The following is an 18,287-nucleotide window of genomic DNA, read 5'->3' as shown; positions in this document are numbered from 1 at the left end:
TGCCAGGCTTCTCTGTCCTGCACTATCTCTTGGAGCCTGCTCAAATTCTTGTCCATTGAGTTGGTGATGCTATCTTACCATCTCGTCTCCTGCTGCCCACTTCTTTTGCCCTCAATCTTCCCCTGCATCAGAGTTTTTTCCAATGAGTCAACTCTTTGCATCAGGTGGCTGAAGTACTGGAGCATCAGCTTTTAGCATCAGTCCTTCCAATGAATATTCAGGGTTGATTTCCTTTGGAATTGATTGGTTTGATCCCCTTGCAGTCCAAGGGACTCTCAGTAAACTACCGTGGTTATTAACCAGCAGGATGCTGCAGAGTGCCTTCCTAGCTCTTGTCCTCCAGCACGTTCCCTCGATCGGGAAGCATCCGGCTTTAAATTTGGGAAGACAGGAGATGGCAGACGTCCTGTCCATCAGTATCAGCTGTCGTTGTCCTTTGAGCTGCCAGCGTGACAGCTGGGGAAGAGAGGGTTCAAGTTGACTGGCAGAATGTTTTACATCGAATGAGTTTGTGCGTAATAATAGTATAATAAATAAGTCTCTAGAGGCACCCGGTTATCGCTTGCATTCCAAAAGTGAGATATGGCCTTACCAGAAGCTCACAGAGCCATCTGTCACCAAATATTAGTCTTGGTGTCAAAGGCTGGACCGGCCTGAGGAAATGGAAAACATCAGCGGAGGCAGGCAAATGGCGACACCGTGTCTTTCAAAAAAGATTTAAAGGGAGCTACCTCCAGGAGCCAGAGATTTTCAGATGATTTTGAAATAAATATATAAAACCCACTACCCAAAGCGGTTAGACTTGGGGTCTTGGGTGCTGAATACTAATGAACTTTCTCATTGGATGAGTTCAGTTTCTGTCACTCGGCGTCTGTTCTTGAGTAATCTAATCCTTATCTGCTTGGATTTGGGGCTGGAATTACTGAGATCTCCTTTAATGTGTTTTTGCCAGTTTGATGCATCAAAATCTGATCGTCCCCAAAGCACTCTGCTGATGACACAACTGCTGGTGACAGGAGCACTGAAAGTGGATGAAAGCTTGAGAACTGGATAAAAGCTGTTAGGATTTGTGGTTGTTTCTTTCCTCATTTGTTGTTGTTGTTGTTGAGGAAAGGAAGGGGGGGGGGACACACGAGCTGACCCGACAGATAACTGGGCATAAACAACCCCACCCGTTAACAGCACAACCCTCAGACCACGTGGCAACTGGGAAAGCCTGGGGTGGGGGGCCCAAGAGGCACTTAGGTGGTTGCAAAAGGAAACGCATTAGAAAGGCAATTCACTGAGATGAGAAGTTCCAGGACAGCCAAGTCCCAGCGGCCGCGAACACAGATTTCATGGGCCTTTCAGAGGGTCTTCGTAAGGTCTTCAGCCTGGACTGGCCCTGATAGGGTCTCCTCCTGGAGGATGTGGGATGTCCCATTGCCATCGGGACCCTGAAGAGGCCTCCGCTGGGAGTTACAGGCATGGGTCCCTAGGGACAGAGTTCAAGCAAGGTCAGTCTTGGTGGTTCCAAGTCACAGAATTCGCCTCTGCCCGGGTTTCTCTGTTTCGAACAATCCCTCCCCTGTCTTCCTGGACCAGGGCTGGTGGGCAATGATAGCACAGACGGCAGAGTGGTCCCCACCTCCATCCGGGCCCCTGAGGGCACCTCGCTAAATGACCCCCTCCAGACTCCTTGGACTAGAGTTCTGCTGTGATTTCAGGAGACCCTACTGATCAGAAGGACCTGTGTGAGACTTGGAGACTGGTTTGTTCTGGTGGCAGGAACGGGAGTTATTGCATTTGTTGTTCAGTTGCAAAGTTGTGTCCGACGCTTTGGGACCCCATGAACTGTAGCATACCAGGCTTCCCTGTCCTTCACTATCTCCCGGAGCTTGCTTAAACTCATGTCCATCGAGTCGGTGATGCCATCCAACCATCTCATCTTCTGTCATCCCCTTCTCCTGTCCTCAATCTTTCCCAGCATCAGGGTTTTTTCCAATGAGTCGGCTCTTCACATCAGGTGGCCAAAGTATTGGAGCTTCAGCCTCAGTATCAGTCCCTCCAATGAATATTCAGGATTGACTTCCTTTAGGATTGACTGGTTGGATCTCCTTGCAGTCCAAGGGACTTTCAAGAGTCTTCTCCAACACCACAGTTCAAAAGCATCAGTTCTTTGGAGCTCAGCCTTCTCAGTTATTGCATAAACGGGCCAGGATCCCAGCTGTACATGATAAAGAGAATTCTGGAGACAGATAGTGGTGATGGTTGCACAAGGTGAATGGGCTTAAAGCCACTGAGCCATATACTTGAAAATGGGTAAGGTGGTAAATTTCACGTTAGGTGAATTTTACCATGATTTTTAAATTTTCATTTTTATTTTATTTTATTTTTAATTAATTAATTAATTTATTTATTTTTGTCATACATTGATATGAATCAGCCATAGATTTACATGTATTCCCAATCCCGATCCCCCCTCCCACCTCCCTCTCCACCCGATTCCTCTGGGTCTTCCCAGTGCACCAGGCCTGAGCACTTGTCTCATGCATCCCACCTGGGCTGGTGATCTGTTTCACCATAGATAGTATACATGCTGTTCTTTTGAAATATCCCACCCTCACATTCTCCCACAGAGTTCAAAAGTCTGTTCTGTATTTCTGTGTCTCTTTTTCTGTTTTGCATATAGGGTTATCGTTACCATCTTTCTAAATTCCATATATATGTGTTAGTATGCTGTAATGTTCTTTATCTTTCTGGCTTACTTCACTCTGTATAAGGGGCTCCAGTTTCATCCATCTCATTAGGACTGATTCAAATGAATTCTTTTTAATGGCTGAGTAATAGTCCATGGTGTATATGTACCACAGCTTCCTTATCCATTCATCTGCTGATGGGCATCTAGGTTGCTTCCATGTCCTGGCTATTATAAAGAGTGCTGCGATGAACATTGGGGTGCATGTGTCTCTTTCAGATCTGGTTTCCTCAGTGTGTATGCCCAGAAGTGGGATTGCTGGGTCATATGGCAGTTCTATTTCCAGCTTTTTAAGAAATCTCCACACTGTTTTCCATAGCGGCTGTACTAGTTTGCATTCCCACCAACAGTGTAAGAGGGTTCCCTTTTCTCCACACCCTCTCCAGCATTTATTGCTTGTAGACTTTTGGATAGCAGCCATCCTGACTGGCGTGTAATGGTACCTCACTGTGGTTTTGATTTGCATTTCTCTGATAATGAGTGATGTTGAGCATCTTTTCATGTGTTTGTTAGCCATCTGTATGTCTTCTTTGGAGAAATGTCTGTTTAGTTCTTTGGCCCATTTTTTGATTGGGTCATTTATTTTTCTGGAATTGAGCTTCAGGAGTTGCTTGTATATTTTTGAGATTAATCCTTTGTCTGTTTCTTCATTTGCTATTATTTTCTCCCAATCTGAGGGCTGTCTTTTCACCTTACATATAGTTTCCTTTGTAGTGCAAAAGGTCCCATTTGTTTAGTTTTGCTTTTATTTCCAGTATTCTGGGAGGTGGGTCATAGAGGATCTTGCTGTGATTTATGTCGGAGAGTGTTTTGCCTATGTTCTCCTCTAGGAGTTTTATAGTTTCTGGTCTTACATTTAGATCTTTAATCCATTTTGAGTTTATTTTTGTGTATGGTGTTAGAAAGTGTTCTAGTTTCATTCTTTTACAAGTGGTTGACCAGTTATCCCAGCACCACTTGTTAAAGAGGTTGTCTTTTTTCCATTGTATATCCTTGCCTCCTTTGTCAAAGATAAGGTGTCCATAGGTTCGTGGATTTATCTCTGGGCTTTCTATTCTGTTCCATTGATCTATATTTCTGTCTTTGTGCCAGTACCATACTGTCTTGATGACTGTGGCTTTGTAGTAGAGTCTGAAGTCAGGCAGGTTGATTCCTCCAGTTCCATTCTTCTTTCTCAAGATTACTTTGGCTATTCGAGGTTTTTTGGTATTTCCATACAAATTGTGAAATTCTTTGGTCTAGTTCTGTGAAAAATATCGTTGGTAACTTGATAGGGATTGCATTGAATCTATAGATTGCTTTGGGTAGAATAGCCATTTTGACAATATTGATTCTTCCAATCCATGAACACGGTATGTTTCTCCATCTGTTTGTGTCCTCTTTGATTTCTTTCATCAGTGTTTTATAGTTTTCTATGTATAGGTCTTTTGTTTCTTTAGGTAGATATACTCCTAAGTATTTTATTCTTTTTGTTGCAATGGTGAATGGTATTGTTTCTTTAATTTCTCTTTCTGTTTTTTCATTGTTAGTATATAGGAATGCAAGGGATTTCTGTGTGTTAATTTTGTATCCTGCAACTTTACTATATTCATTGATTAGCTCTAGTAATTTTCTGGTAGAGTCTTTAGGGTTTTCTATGTAGAGGATCATGTCATCTGCAAACAGTGAGAGTTTCACTTCTTCTTTTCCTATCTGGATTCCTTTTACTTCTTTTTCTGCTCTGATTGCTGTGGCCAAAACTTCCAACACTATGTTGAATAGTAGTGGTGAGAGTGGGCACCCTTGTCTTGTTCCTGATTTCAGGGGAAATGCTTTCATAAATTTTCATTTTTATTTTTGACCTTGCAGCTTGTGGGATCTTAGTTCCCTGACCATGGATAGAATCTGGGACCCTGGCAGTGAAAACTTGGATTCCCAATCACTCCAGGGACCACTAGAGAACTTTTTTTAAAAAAGTTTTTTTTAATTAAAAAAAAAAAATCCACAATGGGGGAGGAGTTTCAGGGGGAATGGATACATATATACGTACTGAGTCCCTTTGCTGTTCACCTGAAACTATCAGAACATTGTTAATCAGCTCTATCCCAAAGCAAAATAAAAAGTTAAAAAAAATTCAATTCTTATGCACACACAAAAAGGAAACTATGAGCTAATTCAGAAAGTTAACACTGTTTTAAAAGTCCTGCACATACAGAACCCATCCTTGTAAATCACATATATCACGCTTCGATTCAGAATTGCTGATACTGAGGTTTGCCAGTATTGCTGCTCTCTGCACCCGGAGGAGCAAGGCTGGGTAGCATTTAAGGCTGCTCCATCATCCCCGGGACATTCACCCAGGGGCCTGCTGCCCATTCTGCAAGTGCCGACATCAGCAACCCCATGCCTTGACTCCTGACTGGCCAACACAGCACAGCCTGGTCTCAGAGCTGTTTAAACGAGGTGAAAAGTATGTGTTGGAAGCAATGAAATCTTTTTCTTGACTTTTACTAGCTGGACTGGGTGAGCCTAAAATGAGGCTGCCAAAATGCTCCCTCCAAAAGGAAATCTTGTCCCCTGTTTAAAATCCTTCTATGGCTTCCGAACATTGACCCAAAGAATAAAGTCCAAACCCCTCTGCATGAGATACAAATCTCTTCACAACCATTTCTTTAAAAAATGATGAATTATTTTTAGCACGCAAACATGTAGAGAATAACATAGCATAGATGTCACGGGGCCACCACTCAGATTGGATGAATATTTGACAAAAGTTGGCACTTAACCACATTTGCCTAGCACACTTGGTTTTTAATCTAAAAGAAGCTGTTCTGGGTGCATCATCTCTGTATGTACTGTCCTCTTCCCAGGGCTGGTCACTCTCTGCAGAATATGGTTATGTCTCTTCTGCCCATATTTTACACTTTCACTTTGTCTGAACGCCCCTCTCCTTCCCTGTAAACGATACACTGTTTTGTGTCTTTCACTTTAACATGGGTTTTACTCACAGTTTAAATCCTCCAGCAACATGTACTTCTCATTGTTTTCCTGGCAGTGGGCACTAATGTGCCCCAATTTTTGCCATTTCAAACAATAGAACAATTAACATTTTGATCATGTCTCTTTGTGTTTACAACAGAGTTTCTCCACAGAGACTTTGTTACTAGAAATATAATTAAGCCACAAATGAGAGCTATGTATGTAACTGAAAATGTTCTAGTAACCACATTATAAAATATACAAATTGATAATGTTAATCTAATGTATTTTTATTTAATACACCATTTCAACATATAACCAATATATTAGTGAAACACCCTATAGTATTTCTTTCATACAAAGTCTTCAAATCCGATATGAATTTCTTGGTTTAGATGAGCCACATTTCAAGCTCTCAGGGGTCACAAGAAGCTGGTGATGAGTATATGGACAATGTGACTGTCAAGTATATATTTAGAGATAGAACTGAAATGGAATAGGACCCCATGGTTCTCCAATGCCACCCCCTCATGCTCTCTGTGGCTTTTTGTCTATGGAAATATTTAGCCAAAGAATAAGTTTAATCAGAGAAGTGAGAACATGCAGAAACAAAGGAAAGATAATATTAGTTTAGTCATTAAGCATAAACAAAGACCTTTAGTTCCTTCTCCAGGGCTATAGATAATATTCTGGGCCATATTCTGTGAGCTGTCTGGTAGATACTGAAACCCCCACCAGATGGAGAAGTTCACTACATGATGAGCGGACTATCACCATGACATTTGTTATTATTCAGCTGATAAGTTGTGTCCAGCTCTTTGTGACTCCATGGACTGTAGCCCACCAGAATCCTCTGTCCATGGGATTTTTCAGGCAAGGAAAATTGAGTGGGTTGCCATTTCCTTCTCCAGGGGATCTTCCCGGACCAGGGATTGAACCCAGGTCTCCTGCATTGGCAGGCAAATTCTTTACCACTGAACCACCTGGGAAGCCCCGGCCATGACATGAGCTGCCACAGTTCCAAGAATTGGCCTCAAGAAATGGAAACAAACCGACCCTGGAACTGAAGATTAATTGTACTTAAAATAATGAAATGATGCTGGTCAGACCACCACCGACCGATTTCAAGAGCTGACCGTGCAGTTTCTACATGCAGCGCCCCGTCCATCTATAAGAGTTCTTGTACACTGTCAGTGGAGGGAGTCAGCCCTTGGACCGATGTCTGCCCTCCCTCCAAGTGGCCAGCATCTGAGCATCTGAAATAAAGCAAACTTTCCTTTCCACCAACCTTGCCTCTTTCATTGCTTTTTGAGCGGTGAGCAGCCAGATCCCACTTCCGGTTACAGAACCATAGCATCACAGGTTATGACACCATCTGCAATGATGCTTGATATAAATGTGCTCTTCAAAGTGTGTGCAAGTTCTTTCCTGGTGCCCTTCCTGACACTCAGAGGGATCTGCCTGCCATCCTTGCCTCGTCCTCTGGGCATAGAAAGCCGCCTTGTTGTACTCTCCTTTTGCTGTTTGCTTTTCTGTTAAGTTTGAGTACTTTTTCATGTTTACTGCCCATGTAGGTTACTCTTCCTACGAATCGCTCATTCTAATCCTTTGATCTTTCTGCATCACATTTTTCTTGTTGATGTGTGGTTATTTATGTACTTTAGCTGCAGAGCTCTGATGGACTCACATCCTGCAAATGTCACTTTCCAGTCCATGGTTTGTCTTTGCATCTTGGCGGTGTCGTTCTCATACAGAACATCCTAGTTTCAATGTAATATTTGTTAATATTTTTCTTTATGAGTTTGTGCATTTTCTATGTGTGTTAAGAAATTTTTCCTTGCTTGGAAGTCATAAAGACACTTGCCTATTATTTTTTTCTTTAAGGGTTTTAAAGTCTTCATTTTCACTTCAGTTCTTTATTCTAGTTGGAATTTTCTCTGTGTTAAGGGTAATGTATACATTTTACTCCCCTTATACCCATTAGGATGGCTACTATCAAAACACACCAGAAAATAACAAATGTTGGTGAAATTCAAACCTTTATGTACAGTTGGTGGGCATGTATTTAAAATGGTGCAGCCACTGTGGAAAACAGGATGGCAGATCCTCAAGAAATTAAAAACAGAATTACCACATGATTTAGCAATTCTGCTTCTGGGGACATACCCAAAAGAATGGAAAGCAGGGTCTCCAAGAGGTAATTTTTATGTTCATAAAAATATATGAATATATTCACAATAACTAAAACTTGGATGCATCCCAGGTGTCGGAGAAACAAAACATGGCACATAACTACAATGGAATATTGTTGTTGTTTAGTTGCTCAGTCATGTCCAACACTTTTGGGGCTCTATAGATCATATCCTGACAGGTTTCTCTGTCCATGGGATTTCCCAGACAAGAATACTGGAGTGGGTTGCCACTTCCTTCTCCAGAAGATCTTCCTGACCCAGGGATCCAACCCGTGTTGTCTTCATTGGCAGGCAGATTCTTTCCCACAGTGCCACCTGGGAAACTTTATGATGGAATATTATTCAGTCCTAAAAAAGGAAATTATGATGTGTGCTACAACATGAATGAACCTTAAGGACATTATATTGAATGAAATAAGCCAGTCACAAGAAGACATACTGTATGATCCCATTATATGAGGTTCTTAGACTAGTCAAAATCATAGAGACAGAAAGTAGAAGGATGAGTGTCAGGGCTGTGGGGAGTGGAGGGCAGAGAGTTATTGTGTGATGGGAACAGAGTTTCAGTTTTACAAGATGAGATGAGTTGTGGAAATAGTTTATTTAAAAATGAAAAATATTTTTATTTATCTTTAAATAAATTAAAATAGACAATTAGCACACCATTATGAATGTATGTGATACTAATGAACTGTACATTTAAAACATGGTTAAGACGGCTAATCTTATGTACATTTAGCCAGCTAAAAAAATAGAAAAAATGTACTGAGGAAAATGGTGTCAAATGTACCCTGAATGCATAAATGAATAAATAAGAGAATGACTGAATGGATGGTAGGGGAGAAATAAGGCAGTGAGGGAAGGATAGAAGATGTCAGGTGCTAAGAGACGGCAGTGTAAGGACAGCCAGACGTTTCGACCTCAATCTTGGCTGAACAGGGGCAAGGCCACGTCCTGAGCTGGGGGAGGTTGAGGCTTGAGGAGTGGGTGTGGGGCTGCTCCCTTCAAACAAAAGGTCACTACAGATGCTGCTATCTGCTGAGAGATAATTGAAGCAAAATATATACTTTATGATTGCCACATAACACACTTAATTTTGTATTTTGCCATGTGGATTACCAACTGGTCCAGCATCATTCACTGAAAAGTCTGTTACCGCCTCATTGGTTTCTCAAACATCTGTCTGTACTCAGATCTCATGCCTGGGTTTTTTTCTGGGGCCTCTACGGCAACCCACTCCAATATTCCTGCCTGGAGAATTCCATGGACAGAGGAGCCTGGTGGGCTACAGTCCATGGGGTCACAAAAAGAGCGGCCACGACTAAGCAACTGAGCACTATTCTGCTCCGAGTTTCCAGCCCTGAGCCAGGACCACAGACCTAATGATGATCTTGATAAATCTTGATGTTTGCTACGGTAAGATCTTCTCATTATTATGCAGAACTGTTTGGCCATTTTGAACCTTTAAATTCCTTCCAAGCTTAATGACCAGCTTGTCAACTTCTTGGAAATGACCTGTTGGGATTTTGATTGAAATGGCATGGACTTTCGGGATTAATCTGGACAGAATTTGTGCTTTTGAAAATAGAATCTTCTCATCCATGAACGTGTAGTTCTCTACTGTCAATAGATGTTTAAAATTTCATCTTTCACTGATGGCTTAAAAACTAAGATTTTTCACATGAAATTTTTGATTACTGCAAATGGCATCTTTAAAAAATATTTTCAAACTGACTTTCTGGGTGTATCACTATACTGTTGATAATTTTTTTAACCTTAAAAAAATATTTATATTTGGCTGTGTTGAGTCTCAGTTGCTAAACACAGCATTTTCGTTGAGTCTTTCATTGTGGCAGGATCTTTCATTGTGGCACATGGGTTCAGTTGCTCCGCAGCATGTGGGATCATAGTTCCCTGACCAGTAATCGAACCCATGTCCCCTGCATTGCAAGGCATATTCTTTACCAGTGGACCACCAGGAAAGTCCCTATATGGTTGATGGTTGAAATTGCCTTTATATCAAAACTCTCACTGGTTCTAATGCTCTTCTCCAGCAGCTGGGTCTTCTTTGGAGACAATCTTGGCATCAATCACCCACACTTTGTAGCCTCCCCTCCTTGCTCCAACAGTCTGTAGCCCCTCTTCCTCTGGGGCGCCCCTCCAGCCCTCGTCCTTGCTGCACATGTCCTGCACTGGTCTCACGTGAGGACCGTTTCATTTGCACCAGTTCTAATGCCTCTGGGCCTTGCCGGGGTCATTTCTCTGCCTGGAGTGTTCTTGATCCTCCAGGCTCCCCCTGTCCTGTGCTAATGTCACCTCCCACGTGAAAGTTCCCCAACTCAGCCACAGGAGGAATAGTGTTTTCGCTCCTCAGAGCTTCAGGAACAAAGGCATCTACCGAAGGGGCTTTACACAATGCGCTGAGCTTCAGGCTTTTTCACCCTTGTTGGAGTGAGGGTGCCTGAGGTCAGTGACTGTCTCAGATCCAGCCCTGTACTCCCAAAGACTAGCCCCCCAGAGCCTGACACACGGGAAGTGTCAGGATATGCAGCTTGACCAAGCTGTATCCGAACTTCACTTGGTAGAGCTGGGAGGGTGGTTACCCCAGATCTAGAGTTGAATTCTCAACACTGTGGGTTCCAAGGATTGATTTAATCATATTAACCAAGCTCACAAAGTTTGATTCTTTGACTAGTGTGAAATAAGAGATTGTGAAATACATATTGATCTCTGTCCCTGGTTTCTGACACAGAACTCCTAAAACCCCTGGAATTCCCTGGGCAAAGGAATGTTTTATTTTTTTCCTGGGGGTTCCTGGAGAGCTGCAGGAGAGGGAGCTGGACACTGCAGACATGAAGCCACCATTAGAAGCTTGAAACTATCAGCTCCAGGCTCCCCTTCTTTGGACAGTGCAGAGGGGCTAGAGGTGAGTTGTTTTTTTAATTGAAGTATAACTGATTTACAATGCTGTGTTTATTTCTCTGGTACAGCAAAGTGATTCAGTTATACATATATACATTCCTTTTTGTATCCTTTTCCATTGTGGTTTATCACAGGATATTGAATATAACTCCATGTGCTCTACAGGAGAGTTTGTTGCTTATCCATTCTCTGTACAATAGTTTGCATATGCTAATCCCAGCCTCCCACTCCATGCCTCCCCCAACCCCCTCCCCCTTGGCAACCACAAGTCTATTCCCTGTGTCTGTGAGTCTGTCTCATGGGCAGGTTCATTTGTGTCACATTTTAGATTCCACATGTAAGTGATATGGTATTTGTCTTTCTCTGACTTAGTATGATAATCTCTAGGTCCATCCATGTTGCTATAAATGACTCTACTTGGTTCCTTTTTATGGCTGAGTAGTATTCTATTGCATATATGTACCACATCCTCTTCATCCATTCATCTGTCAATGGACATTCAGGTGTTGGAAGTGGAGTTAATAATCAATCATGCCTACGTGATGAGGCCGCCATAAAATCACCAAAGATTCACGCTGCCTCTGGGTTGCTCAGCATGTGGCAGTGCTGGGAGGGGACCGCACCCAGTGGGGACATGGGAGCTCCTCGCCCTTTCCCCAGATCCCACCCTACACATCTTTGCAGCTGGATGGTCTCCGCTGTACTTTCTCATATTTCAGGATAAACTGGTAAATGTAAGGAAGGGTTTCATGGGGGTCCTATGAGCCATTCTGACAGATTAGCAGACTCAAGTTGTGGGGACCTCAATTTACAGAGCAGTCAGATGGAGATTTTGGGAATCTGGGCCCCTACAACCTCTGACTGGCATCTGAAGTAGGGGTTAGCTTTGTGGGACTGAGCCAGGAAACTGTGGGGTCTGCACTAACTCCAGCTACTATCACAATGGAACTGAATTGTAGGACCTGCAGCCAGTGTCAGAACATGGGTTGAGGTAGGGGAAAAGAATGCCAACATCTGGGGTCAGTCTTCTGAGTGTGGTAGTTGTTTGAGAGCAAAAGAAAACACAGGTTGTTAACTTAAGACTGATTCTGCTCTTACCTGGGAAACAAGACAAGCTGTGGGCCCAGTGCACGACCTCCCTGGGAACTTAGCCCCGACAGAGCCCCCAGAATAGGTCAGCAAGTTGCTGGTAAGCAGAGCTCACGCTCTTTGTATATTTTCAAAAGTCAATTATATTCTTTCCCCTAAAGTGTATTTGGAAAGGGAAATTTATACCACTCTTTTAAACCAGGGTCACTGGAGATAAATAGAAAGTAATTAAAAAGAAAACAAAATGCATTAATTTTCGGTGGAAAATTCTGCCTGATAATGGCATTGGGCCCCAGGCCTTCCCTACCACTACTGATAAGATACACTCATGTTGAAGTCCAGCACCAACCGAGGCTTTGCTTTGGACCAGCATCAGTGCTCACATGTGTGGCCTCTAGTAGAAGGTATTCAGAGGCAGGACTCTGTATGTTCCATCAGCATGCCTGACAATATCTAAGAAGCATCCTGGCTGAAAGGCTTATTTTATTTTCTTAGTGAGTGCAAGCTGTTTAAACTTGGTAAAATCTAGAATTAAAATTAAAGATATTTACAACTTTTTAAAGGGTTTATATGCATAGAAAAACTCTGGAAGCAATCACCCAAACATCAGTAATGTTGACCACTTGTGTGTGTGTGTGGACTAATTTTAGATTTTTAGAGAAGCTGCAAAGATCACAGAGTTCTTATGCACCTTTCACTCAGGTTCAGTTTCCTCTGGTGGTACATTCCTCTAATCCCACATTTTTAAAAAATATTATTTATTTATTTGGTGCCCCGGGTCTTAGTTGTGGCATGTGGGATCTAGTTTCCTGACCATAGATGGAACCCGGACTCCCAAGCCGGGGCTTGGCTTCTTAGCCACTGGACCACCACAGAAGTCCCTAATCTCACATTTCTGTGGTGCGTTTGTCAGAACTAAGAAACCAACACCGGGCATCACTATCAGCGAAGCTGTGTGGTGACATCGCTCCGTCGTGTCCGACTCTTGGCGACACCACGGACTGTAGCCTGCCAGACTCCTCCTTCCATGGGATTTTTCAGGCAAGAATACTGGAGTAGGTTGCCATTTCCTTCCCCAGGGGATCTTCCCAACCCAGGGATCAAACCTGGGTCTCCTGCATTGCAGGCAGACTCTTTACTGATTGAGTCACCAGGGAATCCCTATCTTATCAACTAAACTCCAGACGTGATTTGGATTTCACCAAATTTTCCATTAATGTCCACTCTTTTTGTTCAAGGATCCAATCCAGCGTTCCACATTTCACTGAGATGTCATACCTCCTTTGTCTCCTCTGGTCTGTGACCATTTCTATGTTTTTCTCTGTTGTTAGTGCTTTTGGAATCTTGCCTAATTCGAGTCACAAGGGTTTACCCATGTTTCCTTCTCAGAATTTGATAGTTCAGCTCTTACATTGGGTCCTTGACCCATTTTGGGTTACTGTTTGTACACAGTGTGAGGTAGAGATCCAGCTTTATCCCTTCGCATGAGACTGTCCAGATGTCTCAGCATCATTTGTTGAAAATACCAGTTCTTTCCCCATTGAATGGTCTTGGCAACATTATTGAAAATTAGTTGATCATAAATTTGACAGTTTATTTCTGGATCATCAATTCTAGATTATATGTAAATCAATATATCATGCAGTACCACACTATCTTAATTGTATGTGTGTTAAGTCACTCAGTCGTGTCTGACCCTTGGACTGTAGCCTGCCCCAAGGACTGTAGCCCACTAGGCTCCTCTGTCCATGGAATTCTCCAGGCAAGAATACTGGAGTGGGTTGCCATTCCCTTCTCCAGGGGATTTTCCTGACCAAGGGATCCAACCCAGATCTCCTGCATTGAAGGCAGATGCTTTATCATCTGAGCTACTATACCATCTTTACTTACCCTATCTTTACTTACTGCAGCATTTCAGTAAGTTTCAAAATGGCAAAGTGCAAGTCATCCAACTTTTTCAAGACTGATTTGGTTATTTTGGGTCCCCTGAATTTTGTTATGAATTTTAGAATTAGCCTGTCAACTTCTACAAAGAAACCAACTGGGTTTTGATGGGCACTGTATTCATCACTGTGCTTTTTGATAACGCTTCAAAACAAATATGCCACTTACATATTTACATCATGAAATTTCACTGGAATAACAATATGGTCCCTAAGATTGTTAGGAACCAACTTTTCATGTTAAACAATTAGAAAACTTAAAAAGGCACATTTATTTTGGACATCACATCTGAACACAGAGACTTAGCTTGTTTGAAGGCTTTATTTCTAACAGATATTACAGCTTATAAGTCATAAAAATCATCAAAATCATTGGTGGATGTGTTATGGTATCTTGGGACGTAAAGCAGCTTCGATTTCTGAGTTGCTCTCATCAGATTCGCTCCAGAAGCCTGGAAGAGAAAACCAGAGAGCAGCTCAGCATCTGTATGGTCTGATTAGCTCGACTTCACCAGCCCTGCCCACAAAGGGCTCCCTGGGGACCCCATGTGGTGCCTGTGAGCAGATGTGCCTGGAGCACAGGTCAGGATCCCTGGCAAACCCACACCTGCAAGAGAAAACGCTGTGCACTGTGGCCCCTGGCCACAGAAGAAGCCTCCGGGTCCTTCCCGGGGAGAAGCTTCCTGTTCTCAGGAGAAGCCCCGGATCCTTCCAGTGAGACCTGCAGGGTCCATGAGCAGCGGCAGGCTCTACACCCCCTCATATCTCCTTTAAGGGTGCAAATGACACCACACGTCACAAACCACCCTTCTAGTTAAAACACAAAATGAGAGTCTGGTCTCCAGTTGTTTCTCTTACCTTTGGACTTTAAATTGTTAGTTAGCTTCCCTTCATTTTCATGCCTGTAAAATAAAGAAATAGAACCTAAATTTTGAAAAAAAGATAGTTTTACAAGGAGTAAGTGAGGAAAGAGGCACTTGCTACTTACTGGGAGACCAGAAAGTTTATGCTTACTCCCCAGGTTTTAAAAGCAGAAAGCAAATGTCAGGGTCCCCTTGGCCGAGAGGCCCCTACTGATGCTCCCTGGTGGAAGGGTCCCAGGAGCCTTGGTCTCACGCTCGCTGGGAAGGCTTCTGGGTGGGAGGCAGGAGGCAGGCCCAGGGGCACACAAGAGGGCACAACTCATCACTGCCAGCCCAGCTGGAAGTAGATGACCCAGGAACAGCGAGAAGTCAGTCAGGAGGTTACAAAACTTACCTCCATCAAGCCAGCGATACCAACACTCCATCGTTTAACAAGGAGTTCAGAATAAACTGTGTGTGCTTAATTAAGGACACTGACTCCTGGTGGAGAAAAACTCAAGTGTCCTGTCACCTGTGTTCAGGTTTCCGTGTGTCACACACGTGAAAATGTGAGGGTCCAAGGATGCATCTGACGCTGGATGACATGCTTACTGAAGCCGCTGGCCCGAGAAGCTGGCTCTGTGAGAGGCGGTTCCCACCTCCATCACCTTCTCTGGAGCTTTCCCAATTGTCATGCATGTGAGAGTCATCTTTGGGAGCACCATCCAAGCTTTAAATTACACTTAAATTCTTTAACGTTCATACTAAATGGTCAAGGGGATATTAAACAAACAGTCGCTTGTGTATGGCTTGATATTCCGATGTTTTTCTCATGTTTCTGTTGAAGTGTTCACTCGAGTTTACATTTGGAGATTATTCCATGAAGGTAGATTCTGGCCTTTAGCTGGGAAGAGGGCTGAGAAAAGACGAGGGCCACCGTGCAGCAGTGAGGCTGTTCTCTCAGTGGGACCCTGGCCCTGCTGACTCAGGAAACCCTGGGGACTCACCTCTGTTCCTTTGGGCTAACCTAGGGCTTGAAAATCTGCCTTCTGCCATAGCTTCCATAATTTACATTTTTTTCCCCAGAAAGGAAGCTCCATGAAGGCATAATTTTCTAGGCTCAACATCTGTCAATGTTCCCTTTAAACTTGGTGCCTGTCTCTTTGCTTTGAGATATAGCTGACGTACAGTATTATATGTTACATTTATACAACACAGTGATTCACAATTTTGAAAGGTTATATTCCATTTATAGTTATTATAAAATGTTGGCTATATTCCCTGTGTTGTACAATAAAACCTGTACCTCTTAATCCCCTCCCATAGCCTGCCCTACTGGTAACCACTAGTTTGTTCACTGTATCTTTTGAAAAATTCTTATTGGAGTATAGTTGATTTAGAACGTCGTATTAGTTTCTGTTGTATAGCAAAGTGAATCAGTTATACACATACTTCCACTCTTTTTATTTATTTAAAAACATTTATTTTTTGGCTGTGCTGGGTCTTAGTGGCAGCACGTGAGATCTTCAGTCTTCACTGTTCTTTAGTTGCGAGTTCTTTAGTTGTGACACGTGGACTTTTAGTTGAGGTATGTGGGAACTAGTTCCCTGGCCAGGGATTAAACCTGGGCCCCTGGCACTGGAAGCACGAAGTCTTACCTACGGGACCACCGGGGAAGTTCCTAACCACCCTTTTTTAGATTCTTTTCCCAGATAGGTCGTTAACAGGTTATCGAGTAGAGTCCCCTATGCTATACAGTAGGTCCTTGATAGCGTTCTCTGTGTCTATGAGCCTGTTTTTTCATTACATGCACTGGTTTATTGTATTTTTTAGATTCCACATTAAGGGATATCATACCGTATTTTTCTGACTTACTTCACTTAGTGTAAAACCCTTCAGGTCCGCCGGTGTTGCTGTAAATGACAGAATTTCATCCTTTTTGTGGCTGAGCAGTGTTTCATTGTACATATAGACCACATCTTCTTTATCCACTCACCTGCTGGTGGGTCCTTAGGTTGCTTCCATATCTTGGCAACATCAGGGTGCATATATCATTTCAAATAGTATTTTCATTTCTTTCAGATATATACCCAAGAGTGGAATTGACGGGTTATATGATAGCTCTATTTTTAGTTTTTTTGAGAAACCGCCATACTGTTTTCTACAGTGGCTGCACAAATTTACATTCCCACCAATGTATGAAGTGTTACCTTTTCTCTACAGTCTCACAAATATTTGTTATTTGTGGTCTTTTATAAGGATGGCCATTCTGACCTCTTTGTGGTTTTGATCTGCATTTCTCTAACAATTAACAATGTGAAGCATCTTTCTATGTTGGTCATCTCCATGTCCCTGAAAAAAAGCTGTCTATTTGGGTCTTCTGCCCATTTTTTAGTTGGTTTTCTTTTTTTATATTTAGTTGTATGAGCCCTTTATTTATTTTCAATATTAACCCCGTATCAGTCATATCATTAGCAAATATTTCCACCTAGTCTGTAGACTGTCTTTCAGTTTGCCAATGGTTTCCTCTCCTGTGCAAAAGTTTTTAAGTCTAATTAGGTCCCATTAATTTTTTTTTTAGATTCCATTTATTTTTGCTTTTATTTCCTTTGCTTTAGGAGACAGACCCCCCCAAAAAATTGTTGTGGGTTGTGTCTACTATCTATCTGGCTCCCACTTCATGAGGACATGGGGCTCACTGTGGGGCGGGGGTCAGCAGATATAACGATGCTATAAAGATGCAGAGAGAGGCTAATTTGCCAGTTGATACTCTAATAATAAGAGCCACCTGGCTGGCGGGGGGCTGGCAGGAGCACTTCAGGGAGGAATAAGAGAACAAGTGGATGATGGGGTAGGTGGTGGTGTGGCTGCAACATGCCAGGGAAGCAAGGCGCCCCCTGGATTCTACTGTGACAGCTGGAAGGGATTTCCAGGCCAGGGCAAGACAAGGGCACAGAGGCAGGTAAGCACACACCAGGTCCGTACAGCCTGGTCTCTGCTCTGAGCTCCACACTCATGTCCAGAGCTCACTGGCTGGCTCTACTTGGCTGCCTCCAAAGCATCTCATGGCCAGCACGCCAGCCAGCATGTTCACCCACAACCAAACTCATGCTTCTCCACCAAACCTGGGCCCTTTTCCTGTTTTGGCCAACGGCACCCCAAGCCTTGATTCCCTCCCAACCCTCTGCAACTCCTTTGCCCTCCAACACCCAGTCAGTCACTAGGTCCTACCAAGCTCACCTCCCTGCACTTCCCAAGTCCTCCCTCGTCCCCTACCCAATGGCACTGCTACTACTTGGTTGGCCAAGGTAGCATCTCTTACCTGCCTTTTAACAGCCCCTAACTGGTGACGCCACATCCACCTCGTTCCCTCCAGCCCACTTTCCACTCGGCAGTAAGAGTGAGCTTTTGAAACACAACTCTGATTACTCTGCCTCTCTGCTGAAAATGAAAATTCTTCAATGCCTTCCCAGTGCTTTTGGCAAAAGAAGCCTGAACAGCACCTCCAAGGTTAATGCCTAGACTTCATCCGGCTTCCTGCTATAGCCTCCTCATCCCCTTCACCCCATCCTCCATCCCCAAGTTTTCATCAAATTTGCTCTTT

The 18,287-nt window shown here is 43.2% G+C and overlaps 1 protein-coding gene across 3 annotated transcripts in view; it reads right to left on the bottom strand.

Moving 5' to 3' along the window:
- Positions 1 to 14,144: 14,144 nt before the first annotated feature.
- KIZ (kizuna centrosomal protein) overlaps positions 14,145 to 18,287 on the bottom strand; it is a 90,865-nt gene continuing 86,722 nt past the window's right edge. For all 3 annotated transcript variants that reach the window (XM_043883631.1, XM_043883633.1, XM_043883632.1), the window contains 2 exons: positions 14,700 to 14,743; positions 14,145 to 14,293 (listed from right to left, as the gene is read on the bottom strand). In XM_043883631.1, coding sequence (XP_043739566.1) covers positions 14,226 to 14,293; positions 14,700 to 14,743 — 112 coding nt within the window. In that variant the 3' untranslated portion in view covers positions 14,145 to 14,225. The remainder of the gene's footprint in view (positions 14,294 to 14,699; positions 14,744 to 18,287) is intronic.

Source organism: Cervus elaphus, chromosome 23 (genome assembly GCF_910594005.1).
Source record: "Cervus elaphus chromosome 23, mCerEla1.1, whole genome shotgun sequence".
Lineage (NCBI taxonomy): Eukaryota > Metazoa > Chordata > Mammalia > Artiodactyla > Cervidae > Cervus > Cervus elaphus.
This window is presented reverse-complemented; position numbering and strand designations above follow the sequence as displayed.